General features: G+C 40.3%; 1 protein-coding gene across 1 annotated transcript in view; it reads left to right on the plus strand.

Moving 5' to 3' along the window:
* The first annotated feature begins 3,227 nt into the window (after positions 1-3,227).
* Positions 3,228-22,550, plus strand: part of GNAQ (G protein subunit alpha q) — a 323,586-nt gene continuing 304,263 nt past the window's right edge. The window contains exon 1 of the mRNA XM_032290657.1: positions 3,228-3,940. Coding sequence (XP_032146548.1) covers positions 3,805-3,940 — 136 coding nt within the window. The 5' untranslated portion in view covers positions 3,228-3,804. The remainder of the gene's footprint in view (positions 3,941-22,550) is intronic.

The raw sequence follows: 22,550 nt of genomic DNA on the forward strand, positions 1-22,550 counted from the left end.
TGACTGTGAACAAGAGAGGTACTGTATTTTGCCTGTGTCGGATGACCTCTATGGGCCTTTCCTTCCCCAGGAGATCCTTTTAGAAGAGCACCACCTTTTCATTATTTGAAAGCAGAACCACTCCTTAAGACTGATTTATGCCTTTTACTGTTTTTCTTTCCCAGTCCCCAAAGGACAGGGCGATATGACTGTAGGGTTAGCTATCCATCTCAGGATACCACAGAAAAGGTGACAGTCTTCCTGTTTTTTTCTGAAGTTCAGTGTTCCTGAGGTACTGCAATTTGCTTTTCAGCTCATTAGTAATTGTCCTTGAATTCTCAAATGGTTTATCATCTTACTGTCTGTGTGGGGTGATTTGAAATTGCTGATATACTTTAAGGTGATTGAAAACCTTTTCATTCTCTAACATGCATCTCAATGCACCTTTTCCTGCCATATCTTTTCCAGTTCTCCCCTTCCTTTTTATACCTTTATATTGTTACTTCCACCCCAAATTTTATGTAAATTGATTTTAGTCTTCTATTATAGCTGTTTAGAGCTTCAATATGTCATAAGATTATAAGCCTATTGAGGGTAAGGACTATATTTTATTCATTTTAGTATCTCTCTCATCCTGCACCTTCACCTGTTACCTCCACATAGTAGGTAATGAATAATGTTTGTTGACTGAATGAACTGGGATTTTGTAACATGATCCCTGCGTAGTTACATGTTTTAGAGTCTGTGCTTGCAGAACATGGTCAACTGTCAGTCGTTTCTGCATGGGTTCTATTTGTTTGACTTAGTCTCTAGGAATATTTGCTTGGCAAATTCTCTCCAGATAATATGAAAAGGTTTTTGGATAGATCTGGGCTCAGACTTGGAATTTCTTTTCCTGCTTCCTTCTTGACACCCATATATGGCTTTATCACTGTAGAGCCTTGGTTTTTCTTACTTCCTGATTTCTCCCCAATACTTGAAACATTCTCCTATTGACTTGTATCCATTCAAGTATCTAAGTGCCAGGGAGTGTTCCTGATGTTGAGGGGATAAAGGGGAGACAAAACAGACTCTGACTGTATAACCCACTGAAAACAAGTGAATTCATCAAATAATAGGTCAATTCAGTCAAAACATATTACCTGATAGCCGGATGGCCCATTTTAAAAGACATTTTCAAAAGTCTCAGAGGATCCTTGGGTAGGAAACCAGAGACTTGAAGCTTCCTGTCATTTGGTTTTCTAGTGTTTTATGTCCTTCAAAGCTCATATACATACATATATTAGGAGGATGCAATTTTTTCTTCTGAAGCCACTTTCTATTTTTGCACACTGAATTTCAATCTTTAATTTCTTTAGTCAATTAATTTTAAATTTTAATTTCACAGCAAGTCTAGCGGCGAATTTTGTAGGCATTCGCGTAAAAGGGTCGAGTTTTGCCTTCTCTGCTCTCCTGGCCGAGGTGAAATTTAATTATTTTCTAGGTTTTAAAGAGAACCTAAAATATACATTTTATATCTTGACTTGCTTGATTTAAACCCTGGCTTAGAGTGTGTGTGTGTGTGTGTGTGTGTGTGTGTGTGTGAGAGAGAGAGAGAGAGAGAGAGAGAGAGAAAGGGTGGAGTAATGGCAAATGAAAGAAAGAAGGAAGTTAACACACCTGTTGTCTAAGAAGCCTATGTGAATTCTTGATCTGTAGCAAAAGCAGTCATGAACAGTACTTTACACTCTGGATCAGCAGCTTGCACTAAGGACACTTCAGAGAACACATGAAACGTGAAAAGGTGGTTTTCTTCATAAAAGCCCATTTTCTTTGAAGACCTCAGGTTCCTTTAAGGCAGGAAGTAACATGAGTTTCACCTCCTGTAACTATTAAACCAAATAAAACCTGATTGAGCAAGAAGATTATTTTCGTGTGCTATTTATCAGTAGATGATCACAATGAAATATGCATACGAGTTAACTGCCTCAAATATGGCAAACCAAAATAAAAAAACAAACTAGAATGCCATTTTGCTGAGGTCATCTTAGTTTCTCTTCTATTTCATTCTTTCCATTTATTCCACATTATTTTACATCTTCCCGGAAGTCATCCATAATTGAGTGTAGAAGGGTAAATTCGATTACTTGGCGGTTAAACATTGTGTGCCTTGTAAGAAACGAGAACTTGTAAAACAGAATCAAAAACAACTTCCAAAAATCCCCCAATACAACAACAAAAAACCAACCACCAAAAAAACAAAGGCATGGAAAGTTGGAACCTATCTGGGGGCTCTTGGAAACTTGGGCAGCTTCCTTTCTCTGGTCATGATTTAGATTTCTATCTCACGTTACTTTGTGAGCAGCTTCTCCTGTGAATTTCGCCCCGCTACGCCTCCGGACACCGGTGCCAGTTCCTTCCCTTCCTCAGTCGTCCCCCACAGTAGAGAGGATTTTATTTTCTAAGACTGCACCAGGGTCAGAGGCGATGTGGGAGAGTTTCTAAGCGAATGGCGTTTTAGAAATAGGAACGGGAAATACAGACGCGGCAGAGGAGCCTCCCCGCGGAGCAGACGGGCAGGGCCCGGGAGCGGCGGACGCCAGCGCCGACGCCGTGGGGAGCGCGTGCGGGACTCCGCGGGGCCGCCTCCCGCGACTTCAGCAGGGGCCGCGGCTGCGGCCGCGCTCCCGGGCCGGTGGGCTGAGGCAGGCAGAGGCCGCCATATTCCCGCCTCACCACGCCCGGCCGGCCGGCAGCCGGAGGTCGGCGGCGGCCCCGACAAGCAGCAGCGGCCGCTGGCTCGGGCCACGCGTCGGCGACCGGGCCCGGCCCCGGCCCAGACCCCGGCTGGGGGCGGCCGTGACCGCTGCGCTCGCGGGCTCTGCCCAGGGCGCGGGAGCAGGAGGCACCAGCAGAGCCCGAGGGGGCCGGCCCAACCGGGTAGCCGCGCGGGCGAGGCGAGAGCCGCACGGAGAGGCGCGCCGCGGCGGCCGCGAGCCCAGGAAAGCCTTCCAGGAGGGGCCTGGCGGTACCGCCTCCCGGCTCCCCTCCTCCCGCGCCTGTCCCCTCCGCCTCCTCCCCCTCCTCCCCCTCCTCCTTTCGCCGCCGCCTCCTCCCTCCCGGATCTGTGCTCCAGTTCAGAGAAAGAAGAAAATGTGTGTGTGTGGCGAGGGGGAGGGCGCGCACTGAGCAGCCGCTCCGCGCCTGGCAATCGGGGCAGGGGGTGGGCGTCTGGCGGGGGCGGAGGCGGAGGCGGAGGAGCGCGCGGCTGCCGGGCGGGCCGGGAACCGGGTCTGCGCGCGAGCCGGGCGGTGGGCGCGGACAGGGCCGAGGGCGCCCGGGAGCCGTGTCAGGCGGCGGCGAGGAGCGGGCGCGCCGGGCGCAGGGAGCCGTCGGCGGCCGCTCGCTGCGGGGACACCCCGGTGGATGAGCTCTCGCCACCAGGCGCACGGCGTAGGGGAGCCTCGCAGGCGGCGGCGGCGGAGGCGGCGGCACGGGGGGCGAGGCGGGACGCCCGTTCCCGGGGAAGGAGGCGCGGGCGTCTGAGCGAGGCCGGGCGCGGCGGCCTTCCCTCACGCGCCCCCCGAGCCAGCGCCCGCCTCCCGCGCCCGCCTCGCTTCTCCCGTCGGCCCAGGCAGTTCGCTCCCGCCGCGCCCCCGGCCCACCTGGTGGCCCCGGCCCTGGCCACCGCCCCCGCGGCGGTTCCCGGAGCTCGTCCCGGACGCGCGCCCGGGCGGCGGGGGCTCGGCGGCCACCGCTGCCTCGGGGGAGCGAGGGCGGGAGGGTGTGTGTGCGCGCTGTGAGCAGGGGGTGCCGGCGGGGCTGCAGCGGAGGCACTTTGGAAGAATGACTCTGGAGTCCATCATGGCGTGCTGCCTGAGCGAGGAGGCCAAGGAAGCCCGGAGGATCAACGACGAGATCGAGCGGCAGCTCCGCAGGGACAAGCGGGACGCCCGCCGGGAGCTCAAGCTGCTGCTGCTCGGTGAGTACCGCCCGAGGCCGGCCGCCTTGGGTCCATTCGCTCAGCCTCTGCGCACCCCCGCCCACCACCCCCGGCCCTGCGGAGCAGCTGCCCTCGGCGCCCCCCGGCGCCCGCGGCTTGCCCCTACCCTCCCGGGCGCGCCCCCGGTCACTGCCTTCACCCGCGCGGGCGCGCGGGCGCGTACACACACGCACGCCCCAGAGGGGTCGGGCTGCCCTGCCCGGTGCCTCGGCTTGTTCTTTTCGTGTCCCTGAGGGCTGTGCCTTATCTGCTGTGCATCTGCTAAATGGCAGATCACTCCGGCCAGAGGCGCAGGGGTGGAAAGGTGGATAGAGGGGTTGAGTTTCCAGTGCCGTGGCCGCGGCTCCCCGTGGATTGGTGGCGTGGGGAGCCGTGTGTGTGGCCCAGCGGGTGGCGAGCCGAGCCCGGGACACGTTGGGGGATGGCCTGCGGCGGGGTGGCTGGTGTGCATCCATGATCAGTGCCCTCTGGGGTCAGGAGGGAATGGGGGAACGGTGGGCAGACTCGCAACTGGATTCCCGGAGCAGTGATGATGAGGAAGCCAAGTGGTTGGCCCTCCAAAGAAAGGGCCTGTGTATTGGGGGCGGGGCGGGAGGGCCAGCCCAAATGTGTCAACCAAGAGCTGTTCTCTGGCCACCAAACCTTCGAAAGGAGGGAGCCTAGAAGAGTTTCTTGGCCAGTGGATGGTGACAGGCGTGTTTCTCATCTGCACCATTCCTTCTAGATAAAGATGAGGGATAGGGGAGCGTTGTGCTGTGTGGTTGTTGACAGCGACCGGTATCTTTTGTTTAACGAGGCAACCCAGGTGTAGGCCTGAATTCACAATAGTTACTACTGAAAACCAACGTAGCCTCTCAGTTACTCCCATGGCAACAAATAGAAACCTTTTGTTTAAAACAGATAGCAGTTTAGTATCTTTGGAATATGGGCTAGAAGGAAAACGGGAAGCATACAGAAAAAATTTCCCTCTAGTCTTGGAAAAAAAAAAATTCTACTTTAACACTAAGCAAGAAAATGCCATTTCTCAAATAGCAATTTATTGATTATTATCTCTGAGAGGATGTTCAGAATCAAGTGATCGAGGTTCGCATACAAACCAGAGTGACAGAACCCTGAGCTGTTGGGGTAGGAAGAGCATACAGCTTTGCAGTAACAGGCCTGAAAAATGACTGCACTTGTGTTCTGGATATTTGCATGTTTAATAAAAATGTTTCTCAAACATTTCTTCAAGAAAAGAATATCGTACTGTCAGTTGGTGTTTGAGAAGCATGCATTTTCTTTCTTATCTTGAGCATTCCATTTGCTGGCTCAAGGAACCAATTGCCTTTGGGAATGAACTGCTTATGTACTGGACCATTTACAAGCAAGAACAAAATATACTGATCTCACCCATAGTTACTAATGGTTAATTTACATGACATGCTTTCTTTATGTCTTCATTTTTAAACTCAAATAGATAAATGTGCACATGTTTACAAAGAACAGAAGGCAAAGCACTGGATGAAAGAGGTGGGCTTAGGGGAATGAAGCCAGGGAAGAGGAATACTGAAGTTGGAAAGTAAAGATCTTTTTTTTTTTTTTTTTAATTCTCATTTTTGAGATACTTCTAATGACTGAAAACGGTCAGTTGAATGTTTTCTGAGTTCTCAAGATTGAGAAGAAAATAGAGAACAAGAGAAGTACATAGAGTGTTTAAGTGCATGATTAAGGTGAAAAGCACGCATTTTAGAGAGGCTTGTTTTAAGAATTGTTTTTTTTTTTTTTTTTTTTTACTACTGTTGCCCTATTGACAGTCTTTGTTTCTGTTTAACTGTGAACTGGGCAGTTGAGGTCTCTCCAGCCAACCCAGTTTGCTTGAAAAGTGACAGCTCTGGGTTTCCCAGCAGTTAAGAGTTAGAGCCCAGGGGGTTTGTCAAGGGCCTAGGTTTGAATGTCTAAGGGAAATATACTTATATGGTTGCTCAATTACATACTGTGTATTTAAATAACACAGTGCTTTTAAAAATGAATGTGGAGATAATTTTCTGAGAAAAAAATGTAAACCAATTTTACTGCTAAAGTGGTGGTAGTGTGGAGAACTTTTTTTCTTATTAGCTGAATATAATGCAAGAATTGCTGCTGCTTTGTGTTCCTGGTATGTTGCTTTTGCAACATAAATACTACAATACTTAGACTATTTGTATAGTAATAGACACAAAATGTGGTTTTGTGCGTGTGTGTATGTGTATGAGTGTGATTTCAGGAGTTTTTGAATCCAGGACGGTTGATGTCGATAAGGGGGAAGATATTAGGGAGGGATTTCATCTGAGGAATTCCTGATTTGCTGCTTTGATGAGTAGACTTAATGACCTGGTTCCTTCCATCGTTTAAACAAAACCTATCCAGAGGAGGTTATAGGAAGTATCCATTCACAGTTTAAAGATCTAATATTTTTAACCGGTTTATGGAGGAATGACTGCATATTGAAACAAAATTAAATCTAAAATTGTTTCCAAAGTAAATTTTAGTTGAATGTGTGACGCCATTTTAATGGAAGAGGATTTTTTGACAGGGATAAAAGTGGGTACCCTTGCATTTGCTCATACAATTATTTACTTAGGTATATTAATAATATGGAGTCATTTAAAAAGGCAGGTAGTGGTTACCTGAGTAGATCAAAGTATGGCAGTAAAATTTGGCCTATTTTGATTTATATCCGGCAACTATGCCAGTTTTCCGAATTTCTTCCATATGCTTATATATTTGTATTTTAACTTTAAAAATGTGAACCCTGAAAGCCACCACTATAAGAATATTACATTGAATTTTGGATTATTTTCTTGTTGTCTTTTAACTTTTTCATTCTTTGAATTCATTTATATTAGTGCTTATTTTGACACTCAAAACTTAATATTCTACATAGATATGTAAGAGCATACTTCATTTTAACTTGACGTTTTTATATATTTTGTAGGTGTTAAGTACATTATATTTCCTTCAATTGATTAATATTCATGAATATTCACTAAATATTTCTATTGATGGTACGTAGATAATCTCATTTAATATAATTTGTCTGTAAGTCTGTGTAATACAAGTGGCCCTGAATGCCTGCCTCAAGTTACATACCGTTATCCTGAAATTTTTTCAGTTTCTAGAAGGTACATTTTTTTCCTATTAACCTGTTCTTAGTTTACATGTTTTTGAAGTCTTTTACTCGTTAGATCTTAATTATCAAATAGAAAGATTTAGCAGACCCCTTTAATTGATTGAATTCTCTCTATTGAAACAGGCAAAGTGTAGGCCAGTCTTAAATGGAAGAATATATGGTCTGAATTTTATGTATGAGCATAGATTTTCTTTCTGTTGTACACTGCAAACATATGAGAGTAGGGATTGTGTCTGTTTTGCTCACTATTAAATCCCAACTTCAAGCACAATATCTAACTCACAGAATTCTCTCAATAAATATTGGCTGAGTAAATGAATTTGTTTATGACCCCCATGCTGGAAATTAAACCAGCCAATAATGAATAAATTTATAGAAATATAGGGATATGTAATGTTTTTATCTGTGGCAGTTGTAATCAGGGACTTAAAAAAATTGTGTGTAACTCTTTGAGCCAATTTATTATAAGTGCATTCCAGGGTAGGAAGTATTAATATGAGATGTTGCATCACGCATTGAACCAGTGTATTACAGTTCTGTACTGGATGCATTTGAGAATGGTAACAGTCATGCTTAAAGTATGAAAGTTTAAAGAAAAGAAAAACCATTCTATATTTTGATTACTTTTTATTGTGTAGAGGCTAATTTAACACTCTCATCTTTTTACCATACATTTTTCTCCATGGTACAGGGCTCAGTGACTTTTTGATATTCTGTAGAGCATAGGTGATGGTGATGACTAAATGGGTGTGTGTGATGGACCTGTACAATAACATGAGGAAAACCACCATAATTAAATACAGAATTTCAGGAGTTGCAGTTAGAATGTTTTTAATATGAGGAATATGCATTTGTACTGAAAGCTGTACAGTTGTAGACCAAGAAGGGGCCTGGAAGGCTGGAAATGCTGTGGCCAATTTCAATTGTATGGGGTGTTAATTTCTGCACGTCTGGAAAAGAGCATGCTTCCCACTACCCTCAGTAGACTTCACTGGAGTGGGTATGTTGATGGAGGAAGAGTGGGTATATTGATTGCCTGAACCTAGAGGTCAGTGCTGTCTAGGATGGTGACTCAGAACCACTGAATGAAAGCATTGGTCTAAGTATCCTCAATAATAGCAGCTCCCTAGAAATAGCAAAATATGGTGTTTATGAGACTGCTTTAAGGACCAACAGGTTTTATTTTTTGCTACTCTTAGCTTCCAAGTGTTGACTATGTTTCTGAATGTCAGGATTTATTTGGGTGCAGTTATCTTTTTTGTTGTTGTTGAAACAAAGTACTTATGGTTTATATCAGCAGAGCAAAGTGGGAACATCCCTCCTGAAAATCAAAACTGTGGCTCTGACTATTTAATAAAGCCTTTTGAGTAAGATTTTGCATCTATGTAGATTCCTTGCCTGGATCTCCATATAACTGTCCCATCTTGCACCTACATGTCATTTGTCATTTCTTCATATGGCACAAATTAAAACCCTGCTGAACAGTGAAAATATTGCAGGTTTATCTATTCACATATTTTAAAGTAAATTTAGAAAGGAGAACCAGAAGAATGATTTAGTAGCCATTTTGTTTATTACAAACAAATTTGGTATAATCTTTTTCATTAAAAAAGAAAACCAACTCAGCTCTACTTTAGAAGAAATGGCTTATGTTCAGTTTTCAGAAGTGCCTATTAAATATAGTTATGATTTTTATTACAGATGAATTTTTAAGGACCTGAAACAGCCTTTGCAGTTGTGAGGCTGCGTGCTATGCTAAACTTAGCAGAAAAAAGAAACAGATTTTTCTTTATTATCTAGGCAAACTTAACACTTGAAAAGAAATTAACAAGATTTTCCAATGAAGGTTTTGATTCCAGCATTCATATTAATGTTTTTAAGGGGAGTTATTAGTTCTTTTAATATTAGTGGAAATGTTGATTGGATGTGATAGAGGGAAACTAGATAGCTCAAAGGGTACATCTTGGAAGAGAGAGAAGCCATTTTATAAGGAGGTTAGGATTGCTTTCTCCCTGAGAAGGTGGAGGGAATCTGTTTCCTCTGTATTGGGTTGAGGAAAATAAAAATATGTGAAGCAACAAACGTAAAAGTTGAATTTCCTGGTTGGAGGAGGAGGCAGTGACATTTTTCAAAGGGAAACTTTTATAATGCCTTTTAAATAATGTTAAGATTTCTGCAGACTTAATCCTAGGGAAGTGTGAAATAGCAATAGAGGTAAAATGTGCAATTGTTGGTAATTAAATCTGTGGCAATGACCGACTACAGTAAACCGTGAACATTTTCTCTTGTTCTGCCGAATGGAATAACATTAAAGAAAGAGCTATTCTCAGACGCAAACACTATTTTGTGTGAATAGCTGTTACTAATAAAAATCATAGGAATTTGTTCAACAATCACCTTTGATTTGTTGCATTACCAATATGTAAAAATCTGTCTGATTTCTCATCTAACTAACATGTAGTAAAAAGGACCTAGGCATAGTGATGAAATGAGTTAACAAGTCCTAGGTGGTCATGAATGTGGGCTTTACAAACAAAAATAAATGTCCATATTGTGGTGCCAAGAATCCCAAATTGGATTCACTGTGCAGCTCTGTTGTTAACCCTTATACATAGCCGTAATCGGTGCGGAATATTTTGTTAAAAGCCTTCATGGTTAATTTTAAAGAACAACATTAGTATTATTTAAAAATCAAATTGTGAAGGTATCTCAAATCCATTTTTTCAGCATATACTTGTCAGTAATTAAAAAACAAGTATTTCCTCTACTTTTTTTTTTTAAGCAGGTATAACTTAAGAATGAACAGTTTTATACAGAATGCTGGTCAGATGAACAAATATGAGCACATACTATGTGTAAAATAATGTGCTGTGTGAGGTGCTCCTTATGTCTTATTACCAACAGGAAAGACACTTTGCACAGTTCTCGTTTTGTAGCTGATGCCCTTGTACTGACATGCCCTTCTGACTTTTATCCTTCCTGGCTTTGGCTTTTCTATTGGCTCTTCACACAGAAAGAAACAAAATAATCTGAAGGCCATTGTATGAGCTTCCTGGGGATTGCAGAACAGGGGCATGTGGATGATCCTGAGAATCTGAACTCTGTCCTTGGAGCCTATCATTTTTGCCTTTATGTGTGAGAAACTGCTTATGACCACTTACCTTTGTGTTTCTAAGTGGATTGGAAGTTCCTTGAAGACAAAGACCCTTGCTCTTATGTCTTTATCTCAATTCCCCATGATTCTATTATCAGTAACTAGGGTTGTATGGAAAGCTGGATTCCAAAAAGAATGGAGGGTAACTGGAGGAAGTGAATTTAAATTGCCTGCTTTTTTCTGATAGGCATCATCCATATGTTCTCCATTTTCCACTCCTCTTTGCTGTGTTTTTGGCCACCTGGGGCACAGTAAAAGGAATTCTTTTTTAAAGATGGGACATTTTTTGCCTTCTTGCCTGCCTCTCATTTGTTCTCTAGGGACAACATTTCAGTTGAACATTCTCATATTGTTTCCAGTTAAAAGCCAATAGCAATTGATCCAGCTGTTCCAATGGAAAGCTGTTAGACACACAGCTTCTTTGAAATGTGACAATCCGTGCACCTTTATTACAGGATTAATCATGAATTGTGAACAATATGACTGCTTTAGAAATAAAGTAGATGTTTTCAAGGAAGTGTGTAATGGATTGTGGTGCATTTGGGAACGAAAATGTTACTAATTGCTGTTATATTCCAGAAACCTCACAATAATTGACCCACAAATTAAAGAAATAGAGGTCTAGCCAGACTTTTTGGCTCTGTTACTGGAAGAGAACAGTGATGTTTAGAAACATAGTCATGTATATTTCTAGGAGATAGCCTCATGTTTTTTCCCTTTGAAAAACTGAAATCATGAATTAATTGTGCTTTCCAAGAATCTGGCTTTTTTTTTTTTTTTTTTTTTTTTATCAGCATCACTTGCTAAAAAACAAACAATTTTTTTTCTTTTTTATGTTGAAAAATTTTTTTCATCATTTTTATTGTTTCTTTCCTACATTTTCTTTTACTGTGAGGCAACAGGGTGATTGGTAACATCTTCTACCACCATATATTTTCTGGTAACTGCAGGCATCTAGTTGCTTCTAAAGAGGAGTACTTCTCCGATTCACCCACTCATTTTTCCTTCTTCCAGCAATTTCTGTAGCCCCACTACGCATCCCTTCCGTGTGAATACCACCCACCCATTTAATCTCTCACCACATCTTTCTTAAATGCTAGGAGAGCTTCCTCAGATTCTTTGACTTGCACATTTCCTTACAATTTAGAGAACTTCCAAGTTGGTGCTTCTGTGAGACATCATGTGGCTGTGAGCTGGTGAGAGGGGAAGTTGGGTACTACAGTACACTCAAAGGAAGGAATTTGTGAATGTGTGTTTCGGAGATGATTAACTTTATTTTGCAATACTTACTCTAGTCTGCAAAGCAAAAATAAGTTGTTACTGAACAAAATGTAAAATTCTTCTTCCTTTTTCAGAGGGCAGGGACTTGAGATTGGTTCATGATTACCAGCAGAGAGTTAGTGAGCCAGTGCTGAATAGTGAGCCACTGGGTTTCAGAATAGGATGCAGTGCATATGCTGGAATGGGAGAAGGTGCTGTAGGCATGTGTAGGCATCTTCCTCATTTAATGATTTGAAAGTCCTCTTCTCAGTGGACTTTCAAATCATTTTTAACATCTTTTTCTGATTGTATTTCCATACAGGTAAAGGTAATGGCAGTAGCAGTGGCCTTTACTTTTGTCATACCCTCAGCCTGAGCCCATTTTTGGGGTGGATTTGTTTTGCTATTTTCTTGCCATGTGAATTGATATTTAGGACTTATGCTTTGCAGAGCTCCTTCGTTATAGTATGTGTTCTTTCTGCAGATGGCAAATGCAATTTTCCTCTTGTCCTAGAGAGATGACCCATTTCCTGTGACTTGTTCTAATAATATAATATGACTTTAATTCTTGCTCAGTTTGCCTTTAAAAGATTGCCAGGTTTAACTCTCTTGCCTCTGTAACTTTTGTGATATATTTTTGAGCATTGGTAAAACATGCAGTAATTTAAAAACAATGGCAGACTAGTTTTGTGAAAGGGTTTTTTGTTTTTTTTTTTTGGGTTAAATGGCTGTGCATTTTGGATTCCTTACGTATATCTTTTCTAAAATCTGTGACTGAAAGGTGGGTGAAGTATTCCTGCCCTGCTTACTGAATCTTTTTTTTCTCACAGGACTAACCTCAGGGTATTTTGGTCATTTGCTTTTTCTATAGATACCTGTAGGATGAAGAGATTGCACCAAATGATCTCTAAGGACCATTTGAACTTTGAAGCGTTTTCTCCTTCCCCTCTGCAGCTTTGGCGTCTCTGCCACTTTCTGCCCAAATTTGCCCCTGGATGAGGGGTCTGGGCTTGCTGCCATCTCCAGTGGTGATGGGCTCTGCTAGGAGGCATTGCCAGGTGCTGTGGACTCCTTTTGACTGGCCTGGTTCTTCTCTTTGTCCTCTGTAATAACTCCGAGTGCCCTGCAGGGGGAGTACTTCTGAGGGGGGCCTGTGGATGAAGTCTTCGCGAGTCTGTCCAGAACTCCCCTGGTGCCGCCTGGCATGCTGCTGATAGTTGCACTGTCTTTACAAGAAATGGTATCAGAAACCTCCTGTCATATCAGCATGGGTCTCTTGCTTCCTGCAGGAAGGGCCATATCCTGGGAGGCATAGAGGTGGAGCCCGAGAGACACATTATTCCAGCACAGCTCGGCTCAGGACTGGATCTTTTCTTCCATATCCTCAGGCAGCTTCCTTTGACTCACTACTTCTTTTTGTTTGTTTTCTCTTCATTGGGCTTTAAGTATTGCTTCTCTTTAGTATGTGTGTGGCGGAAGCCAAACACAACATTGCTTTTCCTTTGCCTACAAATAATCTTGCTGCCCAAGTCCATCTCTGCCATTTTCAGTGACAGATGGTTGGCCATTGAGCCTGGACACTGGGAATGCCCAGCAGGGCATTCCAAGGGGGCTGCTTTATATTTGGTGCTAGTAGGTCTCTTTTCCAGGGCTTTCCAGGAAAAATTCAGAATTAAACATTGGATGGATCTTGTGTGTTCATTTCTTTTTCCGTCACTGTGCCCTTATTTTCTTGGGGCTTTCATTTTAATCAGAAAAACAGATAATGGTAGAAACATCTATAGCATGCATACAAAGAGGTAAAAGATTGTTATAATTTTTTGTTTTAAAATATACCTAATGTTGTGACCTCTGAGCCATCCTCATTTGGCATGACCATGATCGGAGAAACCTTAAGAAAGCAGCTTCACCAGGTGTGGTGGTTCACGTGTGTAATCCCAGCACTTTGGGAAGTCAAGGCAGGCAGATTGCTTGAGCCCAAGAGTTTGAAACCAGCCTTGGCAACATGGCAAGACCTGGTCTCTACTAAAAATACAAAAAATTATCTGGGCATGGGTGCATATACCCAAGTATGCAGGAGGCTGGGACAGGAGGATCACCTGAGCCCGGGTGGTCTAGACTGCACTGAGCTGTGATTGTGCCATTGTACTTCAGCTTAGGTGACAGAGTGAGACCTTGTCTCAAAAAAAAAAAAAAAAAAAAAGCAGTTTCCTGTGTTTCTCGTCTGCATTCTGGACAAAGGTTCTATGCTCAAAGAAGGAGCAGCTGGACTCTCATCCTACTTGTGGAGAGACTAAGAAAAGCTTAATTCCACTGGAGGTGCCAGGCAGGTAATTGGCATTACTAGGCCCACTTTACTCCTGGCCCAGGGCCTTCTCCTCATTATCTTATCAGTGTCGGCCTTCCTTACCTTGATCTCACATTTGCAGTTGAATGGGTGCCAGGCAAAAGAACAGGCATAGGGCAAAGTAGAGTAATAGGGACTCCCATGGGGCTTGGAAGGGCAGAGGGTGTTGTTGCCAATCAGGGTGGCACAGTTGTGTCTTTGCTGGGCTCTGTCAGGAAGGAGAGGAGAGCAAAGGAGAGGTGCCTCGTGCCTTGGATTGATGTCCTCAATTAGAAAGAGCCAGACCAATGCTGCCTCCACCATCCTACCACATGTTTTCATCCTCAGTCATATCCGCTGTGGCTTTTCTCACTCAGATGGTGGGCTGGGAGATGAGCAAGTGTAGAAGCCTTGGTGGGATGGGAGAAGTTTGTGTTGCATGCATTCACTCCTGTCCTTTTGTTCCCAGAGGTCGTTAAATAGCTGAGCATAGAACTCACGTGAAGCTGTGTCCTGAGAAAAATCCATTGACGAAGTATAAAGAAAATTTGCAACATGGCTCCTCCATGGTTTTTTTTTTTTTTTTTCTTTTTTCTGGTTAATTGTTTCAGGTGATAGAAATGCATCTATTACTGTTTTGAGAACTCTGTTGATCTGGTAATGGGTTATGAGATATCTGTTGAGACATCCTTGCACAGGAAATGTGCTTTTGCTTGGCTTGCATCTCCTATAGTAAAATGGCTTTCAGGTACCCAGGGCAATACATAGATAAGCAGTATCATGAGATATTCTTGCCAGGTAGATTCATATAAAGTGGAGGCATGTAATGTAGAAATAACACTTTTTAGCTGAGAAAAGGCACCTACCAATTGGATGTATTCTCTTGTGTCTTGTTCATATTCTGGGCCATTACATTCAAGCCAAAGAGTAGACTTTTTCCCTAGGATTGATTTTTAAAGGTTCCTAAAGTCACTCTCTTTCTTTCTCTCTCTCTTTTTTTTTTCTTTTTTTTTTTGAGATGGAGTGTCGCTTTGTCACTCAGGCTGGAGTGCAGTAGTGCGATCTCAGCTCATTGCAACCTCCGCCTCCCAGGTTCAAGCAATTCTCCTGCCTCAGCCTGCTGAGTAGCTGGGATTACAGGTGCCCGCCACCATGGCTGGCTAATTTTTTTGTATTTTTAGTAGAGACAGAGTTTAACCATGTTGGTCAGGCTGGTCTCAAACTACTGACCTCAGGTAATCCACCCACCTTGGCCTTCCAAAGTGTTAGGATTATAGTTGTAAGCCACTGTGCCTGGCCTAAAGGTTCCTAAAGTCTCTTTTTAATTATGACTGACATTCAAAATGAAGCTGCATGTAATTTGGATAATTTTAATAATTTTTTTCTTTTTTTTGAGACGGAGTTTCGCTCTTGTTACCCAGGCTGGAGTGCAATGGTGCGATCTCGGCTCACCGCAACCTCCGCCTCCTGGGTTCAGGCAATTCTCCTGCCTCAGCCTCCTGAGTAGCTGGGATTACAGGCACGCACCACCATGCCCAGCTAATGTTTTGTATCTTTAGTAGAGACGGGGTTTCACCATGTTGACCAGGATGGTCTCGATCTCTTGTCCTCGTGATCCACCCGCCTCGGCCTCCCAAAGTGCTGGGATTACAGGCTTGAGCCACCGCACCCGGCCAATTTTAATAATTTGAGAGAAAAACTTGGTAATGCAGAAACTTGAAATTAACCTTTATTTTTATTTATCAATCACTTCCTAATGGTCCGAGAACTGATGAATTGGCACGTACTATCTCTTTTTGGAGTCAAGTTTGGCTCTGACATGGAGTCTGAATGTGGAAGGTTCTTGGTGTCTTCAAGAGCTAACGAATAGGTATCTTCTGAACATTCTGTTTTGTTCTGTTTTGTCATGGGTTATCTAAGATGTTATCCAAAGCACATTAGAAATGATTACAGATTTTGGGCACATACCACTTCTTGTAGTGATGAGTCCCATGCATTTTCTCATCTTCTATGGAAGAAAATACCTGAATGTTGCTTTATCATTTTCAGAAACACAGTTTGTGTTTTCTTATCCAATAATTATTGGTAAAGAGTGGCATTTTAATGGAGGAAATTATAGGATTTCTTTAGGGAAATCTTGACTCCAAACATATTTTCATGAAAATCACCAGCTCTGTCTTTTGAGAAACATGTTTTCTGTAGGGTTTTCTACTCTAGGCTATGCTTATTATGGGAATGGATTCTTCTGCAGGGGTGTGGGGAGGATATTTCTAAATCCCTAGAGTCTACCTGTGAATTGCTACTCAAATTACAATGTATCTGTCTCAGAATTGATTAATATGTTGTGCATCCCTAGTCCTTAATTGTGGGTTGACACAATTTTTTTTCTATTAAAAATATCTTTATTTGTATTTATATGTATTTATTTGTATTATATGTATTTTTAACCTGTATACTGTGGCCTGAATTTACGTTGTATTTTATTCTCTTTTTTGGAATGAAATAAGAGCACTTGAGATACTGTCCTCTGGTGATTTGGTTGTTTCTAAAATAGTAAAGAAAAGTTTAGTAAGGAGAAAAACTATTGTGCTTAATAGTCCAAGTTTGAGTCAAGAAGAAATGTTTATTTTCTTCCACTAAGAATTTTCTGACATTCTTAAGAAATACATTATGTTGTTTTCGTGTTAGTTTTTGAAAGAATGACAACTCACATTCTGTTATTTAATTACCTTATTTTATATCCTGTTTTTCAGTGATTTTGAAATTTTACAAATAATTCAAGTTTTTAACAGATTTTAAAATGTATTCATAAATTTATCAAAAAATATCAGTCTAACCTAAGAACGATGCTTTCTTTATGCACATTCCATTCTAGTCTGTTTTATTTTTCTGTTTTTTACATAGATGTGATCATACTGTACAATTTAACATTAGATTATAAGCATTTTTTATGTGGCTATGTAGACTTGATGTTAACATATGAAAGTACTGTATAAGATTCTTTTGAGAGGATGTATATTGTTTACTCTTCTTCTTTTTTTTTTTTTTTTTTGTACATTTAGGTTTCTCCCAGTGATTTTATTTTAAAACTAATGCTGTGTTACAGTTCTTGGTGGCGATAGCTTTTTAAAGCATGCACGTACACAATTCTGTTAGAACAGATTCATAGAAACGTTATTTCTAGGTCTGAGGATGTGAAAAATTTTACAACTCTTGATTATACACACCCCAAACATTCTGAAACAGTTGTATACAATTTGCAGCATCATGAACAATATTATTAGACTATTAGTAAGTTAGTAGGCAAAAATGGTACATCATTCTAAACTTTGTATTGATTTGATCATTAGTGAGAGTGATAATTTCCCCATATGTTTGTTTCTAGTTGAATTGCTTCTTTTGTGAAATGTTTCCTCATTTCCTTTGCCTATTTTTCAGCTCCAAACCTATAAATGAAATTAGCCGTTTGTCATTTTTTATTGCCAAAAATTTAACCCCAGTCTGTTGGTTTTTTCCTTGTTTTGTATTATTTGATACAGAAGTTTTTAATTACTATCAAGCCAAATCTGTGGATCTTTTGCCATTTTGTTTTAAAATAAAAATAATGATCTGCTTTAGATATTCTGTGAAAGCCAGATTTACTGCCATTGTTATGGGCAAAATTAGGTTGAATGTAGTGTGTTATACATCATTGATGTATGATTTCTTTTCTTTCAAAATGAAGATGAAATGCACATGTAAGTTTCAGTGTCACAGATGATACAGCATAAGCTGTTCTATGTGTAATTGGATATTTTTCATTGAGTAATGTGTAGGATGTCTTCCCATGTTACATGCTTTTGCATCATATTTATGGCTTTTTAGTGTTTCCATGCATTTTGAATTATAAGTGATGGGATGCCGCTAGTTTGTTACTGCTCATAAAAGTCAGTTTTGAACTTTTTTTTTTTTTTTGTCTAAACTCTGCATTCAGTGGCCAAACTTTGGTAGCTTGAAATCAGACATGGTGGTAGGGTTTACACCACAGAAATTGGCAAATACAGATTAGGGCTTACTCCCATCCCTGGAAGAACTAAGTGTTAAATGTCAGCACACTACCATTTATACCTGACACCTTTTAATGAATATTTACTTTGACTTTATTGAGAAAATGTTATAATCAGTGTTACAGTGAACATTGTTGGTTATATATTTTTGTACACTGGTTTGATTCTTTTCATGCACATGTTTTAGAGTCTGATTATCAGCCATTTTGAAATAACATAACATAACATGTTTTAGCCATCGTTGGATTGTGTCAGTTTAATGAGTTTGAAAAAAGACATCTCATTATTTGCATATTATTGAATCAATATTCATTTTATAAAGTTTTTATTTTCTAAACTGCCTACAAAATATACTAACAAAATTACAAAATATGCGTACAAAAATAACTAACAGATGACTCAATTTATCATTTGAATTATGTTTTCTGTCACTTTTAGCTTTCACTTTATTTATATATTTCTAAAAATTTGATGGTTTTCTTTATGGAAGGATGGAGTGCTCTAGGACAAATGTCTCCAAGGGGGAAAAAACAGACCTGCTAAGTTTATATGATAGGTTTGGGTATATGCAGAATTGTGCTGAAGCACAACAGTTTTACATGGTGATGAAGTCCAGTTTATCTACTTTAGAAGAATTGCTTCTGCGTTTTGGTCTCATATGTAAGAAACCATTGGAAAAATCCAAGGTCACAAAAATTTACTTCTGTTTTCTACCAAGAGTTTTGTAGTTTTAGGGCTTACACTTTGAGTTGATTTTTGTATATGATGTGATGTGAGGTTTCAACTGAGTCCTTTGCGTGTGAATATCCAGTTGTCCCAGCACCATTTGTTGAAAAAAATGTATTCTTTTCTCATTGAGTTGTCTGGGCATCCTTGTTAATTAAGTTTTCTTATTTTTATTACTTTTTTTCTTGCAATTTTTCTAGGTTTATTTTTTCTTTTTCTTAAATTAAAATTCTTAGATTATTTTAAAAAATATTTTCTCTATTTGAATTAATAGTGTTAAGGCTTTGTGCTTTTTTACATATCCCTATGTAGCATTCTTATCCTTTTACAGATATTCTAAAATTGCAATTTTTATTTTTAATTTTGAACCAGGATTGCTTAATATAGTTTAAATTTTTCAAGTGGTTGTGATTTTTTTTTTAACCTTTGTTATTTATTCTCAGGCCATTTTGATAGACTATGATCTGTACTGTTTTTACTTTTTGGAATTTATTGTAGTCTGATATATATAGTCAATTTTTGCTTTAGGATACATAAAATGCATTTGTTTATATGTCTTAAAACCATAGTTATATGTGTATTATTTAACTTTGTTAGTTATATTGCTGCTGATCTCCTTACTTATATTGTGTGTGAACCTGCTAAGTACTGAGAATTCTGCAAAAGTCTTCCATAACGCTGGTGTTTGTGGCAATTTCTATTTCCAGAAATTTTGCTCTGTATAAGTACAGTTATGCGTTGCTTAACAATGGGGAAACCTTCTGAGAAATTTGTGGCTAGGTGATGTTGTTATTTTATGAGCCTTTTAGAGTGTACTTGCACATATCTAGTTTGTATAGCCTATGTCATGCATCTAGGCTTATGTGGTAAAGCCTATTGCTCCTAAGCTGCAAACCTATAAAGCATGTTATTGTACTGAATACTGCAGGTTTTTGTAGTACAGTGGTAAGTATTTGTGTATCCAAACATGTCTTAGCATAGAAAAGGTTCAGTAATAAAAGATAAAATAGGGTACACATAGAGGGCACTTACCATGAATGGAGCTTGCAGGCTGGGAATTGCTCTGGGTATCAGTGAGTGGTGAGTGAATGTGAGGGTCTAGGACATGACTGTACACTTTTGTACAACTGGCAGCTCGGTAGGTTTGTTACACAAGCATACCACAAACGTGAGTAATGTGTTGCATTATGATAGCTACGATGTCACTAGGTGATAGGAATTTTTCAGCTCCATTTTAATCTTGTGGGACCACAGTTACTTATGTGGTCTGAAACATCATTGTGTGGTATATGACTATACTCTTTTATGAGGTACAGAAAAAATGTTAGTGAGAATTGAAATTTTGTCATTACTACACAACCTTTTATGTGTGTAAGTTAATGCTATTATATCTTGAATTCAGCATTGTTGAGTATTAATATTGTTCTTTTGTTTCCATTTGCTTGCAGTATTTCTCTTATTTTCAACCATTTTTGTTTTTGCTACCCTCAAGGTTTTTGTCCTTTAAACCTCAGCCTAAGTGAGTCTTTTCCTGAAATAGTTGAGTTTATTTTTCTTACACTTGATGTATGTTGGATATGGGTAGGGTTTGTTGGCATCTGATTTCTGTTTTCTGATTCATTCTTGATTTCTTGCAGCTCCCCCCATTCCTCTCTCTCCATTATTCCCTTTTCTCTTTCTCACTCCTTTGGGATTTGTATTGGGTTTGTTGGGCTTTCCATGCTGATAATTTGAAAAGTATGTACTCTGCTTTTAATTTTACTATTGGTAGCCTATATAACTTTCAGTAGTCATAATCAAGTTCTGTTTTTCAGTTTATCAGCTTCAGAGATCAAATGATATTATATGTCTCTCCCCTGCACAGGAGGGAATTTTTTTCACCTATACCAGGGATCATCAGCAAACTTTAAGAGTCAGATAGTAAACATTTTTGGCTTTTGAGCTATACGGTGTCTATTAGAACTACTCAACTCTGCCACGAACAGTTTGTTAATAAATGGGTATGGCTATGTTAAAACACAGTTTTATTTACGAAAACAAACAGAAGCTGGCATTCTGGCAGACATTGGCCAACCTCAGATTACTCCATTTTCTGCTTTTTCTGGTATTTTCTTTGCCTGTATTAACTTCTTTGTTCCTATGATAGACAAATTAGCAATACCAGACTTAGAATGGTTCTCTAAATCTTGGTGGTTAGTAATAACATCAACACATTTTATTTTTTACATTTGTTTCTTTAACAGTCATCTCAGAGGCAACATTGGACATATCAAATGATTAAAGTCTTATACGGAAAACATAAAATTGTCGATGGCTAAGGGCATCTTTCTGAAGTCTAAGATTGATTGTTGGTCACTAAAAGGCTAAACATAAAATTGAAATTACCTTAATTTGAATATTATATGGGTATTTGTGTCAGATGGAAGGAGAGGTGTTTGTAGTGTTCAGATTACTTCCATGTTCATTGCTCTAACTCACATTTCCTTTATACTGTTCTTCCTCCTGATAACAGCTTCCTAACTATTCAGCTGCATCTGCCCTCTTAATCCTGCAGTAGTTTGCTCTTCTTTCCATTTATGCCCCTTTCTTCACTGTCTTCTGTCCATCTTTGCTGGCATCAAGTTAATATTTGATCTTGCAGCCAATGTGATCTTTAATGTTTCAAAAGTGATTCTGTAGTAGTTTCTCAAATTTCATACCTAGAGTTTATTTTCATACTTTCTAAAACTCTTAATCCTTTGATTTCATATTGAATATCTGGGATGATCACAGGGAATCATTATAATTAAGCCTAAAGATCTTCATTTAAGTGTTTTGTTATTTATTGCTTATTCAGTTTTCTTTCAGAAATTGTATATGTATGTGTGTGTGTGTGTGTGTGTGTGTGTGTGTATATATGTATTTGTGTCTGCAACTAAGATGCATATTTAGCATTAGCTCTGTGTTTAAGTAAATGCTTATTACCAAATATTTCTTATCTCAATTTTTTAATTACGTGTTTTTATTTATTTTTATTCATCTATAAGTTGGCTAGTTTATACCTTCAGATAGGTTTTTTTAAATGATGGGTCCATAGGTGATATAGTTCCTGAATTCTTGGGTATTTGAAAATGCCTTTCTGAGGCTGTGTGCAGTGGCTCAGGCCTGTAATCCCAGCACTTTGGGAGGCCGAAGTGGGCAGATCACAAGGTCAGGAGTTTGAGACCAGCCTGGTCAACATGGTGAAACCCTCAAGATACAAAAAATTAGCTGGGCATAGTGGCGTACACCTGTAATCCCAGCTATTCAGGAGGCTAAGGCAGGAGAATCGCTTGAACCCAGGAGGTTGAGGTTGTAGTCCAGCCTGGGCGACAGGGTGAGATTACATTTCAAAAACAACAACAACAAAAAAAAAACAAAAAGAAAATGCCTTTTTGTGGCATGCATATATTAACAACAACTTGCATGGGTATAGAATTCTTGGATAGACCTCTTTTACCTACCTTGCTTGCCACAGAGTAGATGTTTCTCCGTTGTTTCCCAGCAGATAGATTTGATAAGTCTGCAGGCAGCCTGAATATTTCTTCTTTGTGATTTGCCTTTTTAAAAATTTGGTTGTTTTTTTTTCTTTGTTTCCATAACATGAAAGCTTAACAACTTCACCAGGTTATGCTTCAGTGTTTTGTATTTTTTGTTATTTTATCTTGAAACACTGAACCCACTCCATCTCTATATTCTTTCATTTCAAGGATCTTCCCCATTTTATCATTTAATTTTTTTTTTATATTCCACAGGAGTTTTTTTTTCTTCTTTAGGTACACCAGTCATTCATAATTGAATTTTTGTTGTTTCTCTGCCAAAGCTGTCAACTTCCCTCTAATTGCTGTATCTCTCCATTCTTTGTGTGGTTTGCCCAAATCGCTTGTTTGCAATGCTGATTTGGCAGTGTT

This window comes from Sapajus apella, unplaced genomic scaffold, assembly GCF_009761245.1.
Source record: "Sapajus apella isolate SASKATOON/1434 unplaced genomic scaffold, GSC_monkey_1.0 scaffold24, whole genome shotgun sequence".
In the NCBI taxonomy this organism is placed as follows: domain Eukaryota; kingdom Metazoa; phylum Chordata; class Mammalia; order Primates; family Cebidae; genus Sapajus; species Sapajus apella.